Source organism: Mauremys mutica, chromosome 7, assembly GCF_020497125.1.
Source record: "Mauremys mutica isolate MM-2020 ecotype Southern chromosome 7, ASM2049712v1, whole genome shotgun sequence".
Lineage (NCBI taxonomy): Eukaryota > Metazoa > Chordata > Testudines > Geoemydidae > Mauremys > Mauremys mutica.
The window spans coordinates 125174529-125186362 of NC_059078.1; the positions used below are offsets into that span (position 1 = coordinate 125174529).

General features: G+C 46.0%; 1 protein-coding gene across 1 annotated transcript in view; it reads right to left on the reverse strand.

Moving 5' to 3' along the window:
* The window catches only part of CNNM2 (cyclin and CBS domain divalent metal cation transport mediator 2), a 170856-nt gene extending 159022 nt beyond the window's left edge, over positions 1-11834 (reverse strand). The window contains exon 1 of the mRNA XM_045022722.1: positions 10331-11834. Within this exon, the coding sequence (XP_044878657.1) occupies positions 10331-11834 (1504 nt within the window). The remainder of the gene's footprint in view (positions 1-10330) is intronic.

Here is an 11834-nt window from a genome sequence, read left to right on the forward strand (position 1 = left end):
CCCCATACACACACACCTATCTCAACCCATTCCATCCCATCCCCTCCAACCTGTCCCCAGACAAGCCCTGTCTCTTTGCTCACACCCCCTCACCCACTGTCTCCTACAGTTCTTTGTCCTCAGTCTCATTTTCCCACCTCATCGATCCTCAGCCAATCTGTATCTCGCTCACCACAGCCTCCAGCTGCGTTCTACTGCCCACACCTCCTGCTTCCGTTCCCCCCCACCCCCAAAGGCTCTTTTTCCTAGACTCTTTGCCCAAGAGTGCCAGCTCTCCCCAGACACCTTGACTCCTTGTCAGAGCTGTCTTCCTTCCCCCATCCCACCTCCTTGCCCATCCATCCTAGACTCCCCCACCCTGGCTCCCAGTCCCAGTCTCCTTGCCCATCCAGTCCCAATCCCAGCCTCCACACTCACCCAACTCTTAGTCCATTTTCCCTCCTGCTCTACGAGCCTCCAGTCCCCACCTCACAGGCTCCTTGTCCCAGCCTACTAACCAGGTCCACCTCTTGTCCTCTACACTTTCAAATTATGTAGCTTACTCCTCCACACTGCCTGAGTCCAGCAGAGGGATCACTACAAGCACAGGAGAGACAGGTTCCCTGATCAGTTCAAGTGCCCAGCCTCAGCTCTGATCACTGCAGCTCAGACCTGCAACTGCAGGAAAGTCCTGCCCAGCCCATCGAGAACAGAATATTTACGCAATTTAGCTGCAAAGCTCAAGCAAGCCTCTCCTTAGCATGTGAGAGCTGCAAATTTTCAATGACTGCCTTATAACATTCCAAGAGGACAGTGCAGTGGATTCAAATTAAGCGACTACGGGTTTGGACTACAGAATACTTTTAGACGTAACTACATTTAAATTTGACTGTGCTTCAGTTGTAGCCACTCGAGTCCATGGACACTACCCGCTGCCATGTTCCAAGGGTGTAACTTTTTTGTAATCCATATCAGCCTGCTGGAGCCTGGAAATTAAGATCAGCCTATTCATAGCAGTCCTGTGTGCCCATCTTTATTACATCTTCTATTCTATTGCACTAAGGCCTGTGAGACCTCAATAGGCAAAGGACACATATTATCTTTACTAGAAGAAAAAAAGATGAAACAAAAAGTGAGTGGAGATTTTCATTCAAGTCATAGAAATGAAAGGACAAGATGTAAAGTGTCCTATTTAATACATACATGACCCAGATCATCATATTGCCAGAGAGACTTCTGTCCCATCCTCCAACATGGTTATTCAGAGACTCTGAACAAAGCTTCAAATATCAACAGTACATATGAGATATATTCATGGGAAAGAACACCTCTCACAGCCTCAGGTTGCAGTGTGGCTTACAGGCAGCCAACTAAGTCAGGCTGGAGTGGGACAGTGGAGTAGTCTACTCTGCAAGTCTCCCTCTCCTTCCATTCTCAATTGCATGTTCCACCCCTTTGTGTCAGCTACTGTGGCTATTCTTCCACCAGTACATAAGGGATTGAAGTAAGTAACTGCCGTTAATATTAAACAGATGTTCTATGCAGAAGCTCAATAGAAGAAAAATAGACTGTCAAACTACACAGTGGAGTCATCTTGCAGTTGAGAGTTACATTCTTTGCTACTGTACAAGGAGACCAAGTATTGCCATGCTCCAATTCGTGGCCCTCATCACTTCAAGGCAAAGCAAATATCTTTGGAAACACCTCTCTCTTGCCCTTTAAGTGTGGCCACCAGTAACCTAACCATGGTCATGCTGCAAGGATTCGCCACTGACATCAGTTATTTGGATGCTCCTGATTTCCATGATAAAGGTCAGTTCCAAGACAAAGAAAGTGACTGACAAAAATGGTATGTGGCATGATGGTCCATCAACAAGGAAGGGGACATTAGCCTGTCAATAAATGCAGAATGTCCTACTTTGAATTTCCACCCGAGGCATTAGTCACGTTTCCCTGATTTGTTTCACAAACAGGCTCTTATAAAGATGTTCATCTCACATACATTTGCTGTTAACAAATCAACACTCCTTAGTGAGGAAGTGAACAGCTATTCATTACATTAGACAGTAGAGACTCAAGACGGAAGACAGAAAGACATGCAGAGTTTGAAAAGACTGACTGAGACTGAGAGTGACTCCTTAGGGTGTTGGGTGAGGGGACAGAACCTGTTACTTATTATCTAATCAATTAGTTCTTTCAGCCATGAGAGCTGACATGTTTTTACACCTGTGCTTAGCACTGATGGCTAGGGAAGGAGGAGCCAGACAGAAACCCGGTTAATTCCCCAGCTGAAGTGCAGACTCACTACCATCTGCTTCGCTGGAGGAATGTAAGCATTTGCAGACTTCATAAACAAGTGCAGGAACAAACAGGTGACTGCTTGTTCCATCTGAGTGCAGACCCATCAAGTTACTGATCGTTTGTAAATTCAGAGAATCCTGTGAATGTCACTGATTCAAATCTCAGCTGTTCAAGGAAAGTTTTTAAAAGCTGCCAATTTGCTTAAACCTCTCCCTAGTAGTCTCCTAATCTGGACCTGATGCCCCATATCACTTCTGAGTAGAACCTTACCTGTGATTCTGACATGGGGAGGCATGAAAGGGAGGACTGACTCAAAACAGCACACTCCCCTCTTTCCCTAGGGCCTGCAGAAGCCTCGCAACAAGGTGGGGGATACATACATGTTTGGACGACAGGAAAACTGGTGAGTGCTCCCCAACATGTTCTTCTACTCCCCACACTACCATGCCAGAGCAAGTTCTGCCTGCAGCAACCCATATCATCCCTCTATACAGTGTGGGAACAGGCACATGGCCCCAAGGAGTCCTGCAAGTCTAGCAGCAGCTGAAGCCTCTGGCAGCACAGTAACTGCAAGAGCTATACTGTCAGAGAGACATAAGAACGGCCATACTGGGGGTCAGACCAATAGCCCGTCTAGCCCACTATCATGTCTTCCAACAGTGGTCAATGCCAAATGCTTCAGAAGGGATGAACAAAACAAACAGGCAATCAAGTGATCCATCCTCTGTCATCCACTCCCAGCTTCTGACAGTCAGAGGCGAGGGACACCCACAGCATGAGGTTGCATCCCTGACTATCTTGGCTAATCACCTCTGATGGACCTATCCTCCATGAAATTTAATTCTTTTTTGAACCTAGTTATACTTTTGGCCTTCACAACATCCCCTGGCAACGAGTTCCACTGCATGACTGGGCATTGCATGAAGAAGTACTTCCTAGCCCGCAAAAGCTTAAGCTCAAATACATTTGTTAGTCTCTACGGTGCCACAAATACTCCTCGTTCTTTTTGCTGATACAGACTAACAAGGCTACCACTCTGAAACCTACTTCCTTTTTGTTTGTTTTAAACCTGCTGCCTATTAATTTCATTGGGTGATCCCTGGTTCTTGTGTTATATAAAAGAGTAAATAATACATTCTCCACACCATTCATGATTTTATAGACCTCTACCATAACCTCCCTTAGTTGTCTCTTTTCCAAGATGAAAAGTCCCAGTCCTTTTAATCTCTCCTCATATGAAAGCTGTTTCACACCCTTAATCATTTTTGGTGCCCTTCTCTGTACCTTTTCCAATTCTAATATACATCTTTTTTGAGATAGGGTGATCAGTACTGCACTCAGTATGCAAGGTGTGGGCATAACATGGCTTTATACAGTGGCATTATGATATTTTCTGTCTTACTATCCCTTTCCTAATGGTTCCTAAAATTCTGTTAGCTTTTTTGAACGCAGCTGCATATTGAGTGAAGGTTTTCAGAGAACTATCCACAGTGACTCCAAGGTCTCTTTCTTGAGAGATAACAGCTAATTTAGACCCCCATCCTTTTGTATGGCAAGAGGCAGTTTGGTGCCATGTGGCATTTGCCCCTCATATAGATCTCAGTCTGGGGCTAGAAGCAAGAGGAGAGAAATCTGCAGTCTCAGAGTGCTAAAAGCCTCCCATTTCATGGAGGCAAATTCCCCCCAAATAAAACATTTCACAAGCTCCAAACTGAGCCTCCGTATTTCCACTTCTTTATGCAGATTATTCCTCTATAAGGCCCACGGAACCCTTTTATTAACACTGCAACAGGCAACTTTAATTTACATTGTTTTCCAAGAAACAGTTTTACAAGCTTCTTATAATCTCCATGGGGGATTTATTCAGATTCTTCTCTTATTTAGGCCTATGACCACAACATCAATCAAGAAACTGCACAGAAGAAACAGACCCTAGTGGGTTATCTGGTAGAAAACTGACATTTCACACCTATTAGTCAAAGCCTGTCCATGTGAGAAATTATAAATTACAGTTTGGCTTGATTGGAGCTCATTTTCTGAATCACATTTCTGTCACTTAAAAAAATTAGGAAAAATAACTGCACAGTTTTGAGCTATAGCTACATCAAAGAGGTACCTAACTTGAGTGTAAATAGAGTGAATTTCTGACATGATCTACTGTTGCATGAACTGAAGACAAGGAAAATACATAGTTTTGCATCCTTATGGCTCTAATAATCCACTACTCTACCCTTCCAATAGAGAAGACAGCTAAAGTAGAATCCTGATGCACTTACATTAAGAACACCCCCCTATATATTATATAGTCCTGTGCACCAGGTAGAGCCTAGACTAGGAACATGGGTATCAAACGTATGCACTACTGAGAGACAAGATGTCTAGTATGTGAAACCAAGCACAACTCCTAGATCACTGTTAAATCTGACATGAGTTCCAGGGAGGGGAAAATTCTCAGGGTCCAGATTAATTAGTACTGATTTTAATGAGGATTCAAAACACTTTCTAGAACTGCTTTTAAATATGAAAACAAATGTAAGAGCTGCATTGCTTCAGAACTGCAACACAGTTACCTTGCATTACCACAATATTTATGGAGCAGGTTATTCACTCCCCACTCTGATCTTTATTATAATGTAGTAGCAAATAGATAAAACAAGATCAAAACCCAAGATTCAAAGTCCCCAGATCTCCTACTGTAGCAGATATAAAGAAACTGATTGAGAAACTGCTGCATACCAGAGCTGTAAAGGGCACCAGGAAAGCTGCTGTACAATGGTTCATGTTAAGTGTGCCAGTTTTACACTATTAGTATTACAACACAATTCTTGCAGCTTTGGCATGCAGGGAGCTAGAAATAGAACACTTTGGATTTAGGATCATACATGCAAACATCAGCCAGCAAACAGAAACAGCAAGAAATGCCAGATAGCATTCAGCTAGGGCCTAGGGAAACAGTGTCACTAAAAACTTGTCAACTGGGAAAGGGATGCAAGTGGAGAGATGTCCACTAGGTTCTTTGCAAGACATCCACTAGGTTCTTTCCCTAATTCACTTCCCACCGTGGATTCTAGGCCACTGATTCAGCTCCTTGTATGCTACATTCCCTTGCTCCTCCTTACAGCAACAGAGCCGATACCAATACAGAGTAGAGTTATTCCAGTCTATGGGACCTACCCTCCCATGCCTGAACTATGTTCTCCATTAATAGTAACAAGTGTTACATACATACGCATGCCCTTCTTCCTGTGCACTGACAAAAGTAGTTAGGTCCCCTATGTCTACGGGAGAGGCCTCAATTTGTATTGTATTCTTTCTAAACAAACAGGGAGAGAGAGAGAGAATGATGAGCTAAAACAGTGTGTGCAAGTCACATACAAAAGGATCTGACAGCAGTTATTCAGTCTCTTGTGGACAAGAGCAAACTGTTCCATTTTCACAAGCTTTTTTTGAAACCATCCTTCTGCTTACTATTTTGTAAGCAACGTTTATTCATACTCTAAGACGTTAAATGAGAGTGGGTGGTGGTACAGCTCCATTTGTTTCATATTTTTAATTACACTCAAAACATTATAGATTTATAATTTGCTCAGGACCACACCATACAGGAGCATAGCCCGGAGGTCAGATGAAGTATAAAGCCATCAATTCCTCTTCCAAAATAATCAGGGGCATATACCCCACAAGGACCCAGTGCAGGTGAGTTTTTCCAGCTTTTCCTTGTAAGTTTCCACTCTGTTGTTCAGCTTAGAAATGGGGGGGGGGGGAGGAGATCCATCTAAAAGTTTCCATCTAAAATAATGAGCTTCAATCCCTGTCTGACAGACTAATGTGTTTTCAGAGAAAACAGGTCATTTCTTTACCAATGTAAGTACTCACTCTATGACAGCACTGTAACATTTACATGCCCATGACAAGAAATTGTGGACAGCATATGGGGAGAGGAAGGAAGGGGATGATTAAGATATTATAAGCTTTCTACGGTGCTGGAAATGAATGAAGTGCAGGATAGTAAAATGTTCTCCTTAAAACTAACTAAACTCCCATGAAAATGTGCAAGTTTCCCCTAGGGAAGTGTTCCTCAAAAGGTTCTGACTTTTGCAAGAATTTCCCAAACCTATCAGGCAAGTTAGAAGATGTTTGCGCTAGTTTCAAAGGGCACAAAAGAAGCACTTCATCTCCATCATATCTATGCTTGAACAGGAACCTGGGTTAGGACAGAGCTGGTATTTTAAGGAAACATTTCGGGGAGAGGAAGGGGGGAGGTCAGTTTTAAATGGAAAAAGCATTAACCCCAGGGCTTATCTACACAACGAAATGGACAGGCATATCTACTCTAATAGTTTAGCTATTCCAAAGTAACTCCGCCATATTCCAGAAAAGTCACTTATTTCAGAACATAAGAACGACCATACTGGGTCAAACCAAAGGTCCATCTAGCCCAGTGTCTGTGTTCCAATAGTGACCAATGCCAGATGCTTCAGAGGGAATGAACAGAACAGGCAGTCATGGAGTAATCCATCACCTGTCATCCACTCCCAGCTTCTGGCAATCAGAGGCTAGTGATACCCAGACCATGGGGTTGCATCCCTGACCATCTTGGCTAATAGCCATTGATGTTTCTATCCTCCATGAACTTATCCAATTCTTTTTTGAACCCCGTTATACACCACCACCACTTGGCAACAAGTTCCATAGGCTGTGTGTTGTATGAAGTACTTCCTTCTGTTTGTTTTAAACCTGCTGCCTATTAATTTCATTGGGTGACCACTGGTTCTTGTGTTATGTGAAGGAGTAAATAACACTTCCTGATTCACCTTCTCTATACCATTCATGATTTTATAGATTTCTATCATATCCCTCCCCTGTCCCCATCTCTTTTCCAAGCTAAAAAGTTCATCTTTTTTTAATCTCGTCTCATATGGATGCTGTTCTATACCCTTAATCATTTTGTTGCCCTTCTCAGAGTAGCGTGTTTGCATGGGGGAGTTATTTTGGAATACCTGTGTGACGCTGTATGGAATCTGGGGAACACTATCACTGATATCATTATTGCAAAATAGCAAGGAATCTGACCAGATATGCCCTGTAAAGTATCTGTGAAAATGTTGTGATTTGCAAAGTATGATCATCTTGTTTATACGTTTGTATCACCTTTGCATTATGAGTTAGATATGTACGGTATATCTATATTTCCAAACTTGCGCTGTGTTTCTGGGTGACACCCCCAGACAGATTGGCATCAGCACTAGGCCTGCTTGATGGCCCATCAAGGGACATCAGCTGTACAATGAACCCATTGAAAGGAGCCAAAGACTACACCTTATGACTCAGAAAGGCATGCAGGGGCTTGCCTATAGACAGAACTCTAAGGCCTTTCAATGCCATGTGCTATGAGTTCATGCTTGAAACAAAGCAAGTACCAGACACATGACAAAAGGGCTATAAAGGGCAGCTCCATCATCTCAAGTTTGTCTTCAGTCCTGCTTCTTAACTTTGCTACAAACTGAATCTCTGCACAAAGGACTGAATGACCCATCCAAGCTGCGGATGTGTTCCAGAGGGATTTTCAAGCCAGCAAACTCACCAATACTGCTAAGAACCTGATATACGGACTTTGAAGTCTTTTTAGGTATGTGATTGCTTTACCATTTAACAATTCTCTTCTTGTTCTTTTTTCTTTATAATAAACCTATAGATTTAGACACTAAAGGATTGGCTGGCAGCGTGGTATTTTGGGTAAGATCCAAACCTATACTGACCTGGTAGGTGGCTGACCCTTCGGGGTCAGAAGAACATTTTGTATAGGTGAGCAGAGTTATTTAAATAACTTCTCATTCTATTGGACCTATGTGCTGACTGTGAGCCATAGAACTAGAATGCAATACAGGGGGCTGTGTGATTTCATTTTTGCTTCTTGATAACCAATGTGGGGGATCAGAAGCACAGTTTGTGACTGGTTGGGGGAGTTTAACTTCAGTGTTACTCCCAAGACTGGTGGGTATCTGCTCTCCCTTTTGCAGCCTGCCCTGACCTTGGCATTTCCAGTGAGGGCTGCTCTAGGCACACTGGGTCACAACCTGTGCTGGTTAATTTCCCCATGTATACAAGTCCTCAGGGACTACCATGGAAAGATCTTCAGAGTACATGCATAAGGGAAGCAAAAGATACCTATTTTATCATAATCCTCATGAATCACAACAGGGAATATCTGGTCACCCACACTGGAAGGGCTGAAATTCTCAAATCTGCTTCTCCCAACAACCAAACAAGAAAACCCCTGCTAGCAGAAATCTAGTGGAATTTTGACTCCTTCAGTAAGAGAAACAGAGGTTTCAAAGTCATTCTGACTCCTTGATACGCACACCACTACTCAACCAAATTTAAGACCATGTGACCCTGACCTTAAGTCAAGCAACTAAAGACGACTGAATGACCTTATAGAAAAGAATACTATTGCTAAGAAATGTGAAATCAATATTAACACGCCAAGAATTAAGTCTTGAAGCTAGACAGCACATAATTCAATTTCCCAAAGCTCTTTTATACTAGAGAATCTACAAGTCAAAGAGTCAGGAGACAGGTGAGTCTCGGAGTCTCCCTTGCCCCTTGATCAGCTCCAAAACATCTGGTAGGAAGTGGACTGTAAAGCTTCAAATTACTAGCTCAATTAGGCCAGGTGAACAAACAAGGCACTTACTAATGTTTACTAACTAAGAGAGCCCATTTGTTTTTAATCAAAAGGAAATCCAAAATTTGCAGCTTATGTAGTCCGCCTTTAAACCCCAGTAACTGGGTTAAATTAGAAGTCAAAACATAGGGATCATTTAAAGCTTAGCACACAAATCAGATGCTGAACAGAAATTTAAATGGCAGAGCTTATTGCCTAGAAAAATCCTAGGTGCAATTTACAGAGTTCACCTAAAGTGCAGGAGTTACCATGAGAAAAGGTTAACTCTAATATTCCCCTATTTACCTGGGCATAGTGCTCCAAGGAGCTCCTCCTTTAGTGAGGTTATCTCCCAGTGACTGAACTTTTCAGTAGTACTTTGATCACAGCTCCCAGGATATGACAGAGTTCAGGCGATCCACACTGCTCTGAGTTTCCTAGCAAGGGTCTCCACAAACATGCAATTAATTTGGAACTTCATTTCCCAGCCTTTTGGAAAAATTTCCCTACACAATGTAAGCAGCCGCTCTATTACTTTACAGAGGAACAGAGCTGAAACTTGCTGCGCCGCCATTGTTTACGACAAAAGAAACCCAAAACAGAAATACAGATGTTTCTGCCGGGAGAGCTCATCCCACAACTAAGGCAAGACTGGAAATTCCTGGACTAAATGTTACAAAACTGCAGCGTAGCTTTGATCCAACATTTAGACAACCAACACACATGCTATGCCACACACCAGGATGTGTAGTTCAGTAAGGATTGTGTATACACACGGCTCAGTTTGTGGTTACTGGACAAAGGACATGGCGGGGGGAGAGGGGAAGTGTGTGTGTGGGTGGGGGGGTTAACCCTGGCATGTGGCATTAACAAGCAAGTAAAATATAATTGTAAGAAACGTGCAAAAAGCCCTGAGGCTATTCATGAGATACAGACCCTAAACGTGAATCAGATCAGCTGGACGAACTAACACAAACAAGCATGGCACCGAAATAGCCCAGCTGAATCTATGAATGAAGTTTAAAAGCCTTGTTTATCTCAGCACGTGTGTGCAAAGCCCGGAAGATATTAGGGATCTACTGCAGCAACCCAATTTCCTTACTCTCAGACTAACTGAAGGAGAGTGTGGACCACAAAAAATTTGGGGGGGGGTAGGGGTTGCAGAGCCACATCAGCAGAGCTCCTATATGTGGACAAATAAATGGGGAGGCAGAAACAGGTTTACCAGAAGGAGCCCCACATCTATGCAGATCCACACATCAGCCTTTAGGGCAAGGGGGATGGACAAATGCCCATCTGCCACATACCCCTCTACTCTCAGCCCAGCTTGCTAGGGTGGGTAGCCACAGATGCCCCAGCCCCCCAAACGCCCCATGGCCCCACCTTTCTTGAACTCCTCCAGCATGGCATCAAGCTTGGTATCGTTGAAGACAAAGTGCAGTGGGTGGCTGTAGAAGCGAGTGATCGTCTTGAGCGGGGTGCAGTCATCTGGGTCCACAAAGGCCAGGTCCTTGACGAAGAGCAGGTCCACAATGTTGGAGCGGTCACGCTCGAAGACGGGGATGCGAGTGTAGCCACTCTCCATGATCTCAGACATGGTGTTGAAGTCCAGAATAGCCTCAGCAGCGATCATGAAGCAGTCTCGGAGTGGGGTCATCACATCCTCCACTGTCTTGGTGCGCAGCTCCAGCGCCCCTTGGATGATGTTAAGCTCCTCCTTGACCAGATCGTTGTAAGGGTCGGTGATCCGCAGCATCTCAAGCAGCTTCTCGCGGTTGTAGACCGTGCCGATCTCCTGGCCCAGCACACAGTCCAGCAGCTTGCTGACAGGGTAGGAGGCTGGGAAGGTCATCATCATGAAGAACTTGGTGAGGAAGATGGTGTTGGCACCCACGGCCAAGCCATGACGGGAGCAGATGGCCTGCGGCACGATCTCGCCGAAGATGACGATGCCGATGGTGGAGACCACGACGGCCACCAGCCCGGAGCCGGCGATGTCATCCAGCAGGATGGTGAGGGTGGTGTTGACCAGCACGTTGCCCAGCAGCAGGGAGCACAGCAGGTAGTTGCCCTGGCGGCGCACCGGCTCGATGCGCTTGGCGTAGTTCTTCTCCTTGTCGGTGCCGCAGTTCTGCACGATGCGCAGCTCCATGGGGTCCAGAGCCATGAGGCCCAGGTTGAGGCCGCTGAACATGCCCGAGAGGCAGAGGAGCAGGGAGATGAAGATCACCTGCAGCCAGAAGGGCAGCAGGAACTTCTTCTCCTCGCCCACGATCACCTTCGTGTCCTCGCCGTCGTGGTAGACCCAGGTGGTCTCGGGGCCGGCGGCCTCCAGCGCGGCCGGGCGCGACACGCACAGGTAGTAGGACTTGCTCTTCTCGGTCTTGCGCAGGGGCTTGATGTCGATCTCGATGATGCCCGAGGTGCGGCGCTTGAGCACGATGTGCGGCTGGATGATGATGTCCGAGGTGCGGATGCCGCAGCGCTGCGGGGAGCTGCTCTCCGGCGGCCCGTCCTCCTGCTCGGCCGGCGGCCGCCCGCCCGGCTGCTTCTCGTGCTCGGTGAAGGCGATGCGTTTCCAGGTCTCGTTGTTGATGTTCTGCCCGTAGACCCGCAGCTTGACCCGCGTCCGCTCGCTCACCCGCAGCGCGCCCCTCTGCATGAAGGAGACGTCGTCCGTGTCCTCCAGCCGCAGCCCGATGATCACCGTCTCCTCCGCGTCGCCCGGCGCCCCGCTGCCCCCGGCCGAGGAGGCGCCGGCGGCGGCGGCGGCCGGGGGCTGCTCGCCCCAGCAGCCGCTGAGGAGGAGGAGCAGCAGCAGGACCCGCGCCCCCCGGCCGCCCCCCGCCATGTTCCGAGCGGGCAGCGCGGCCGAGCCCAGCGCCAT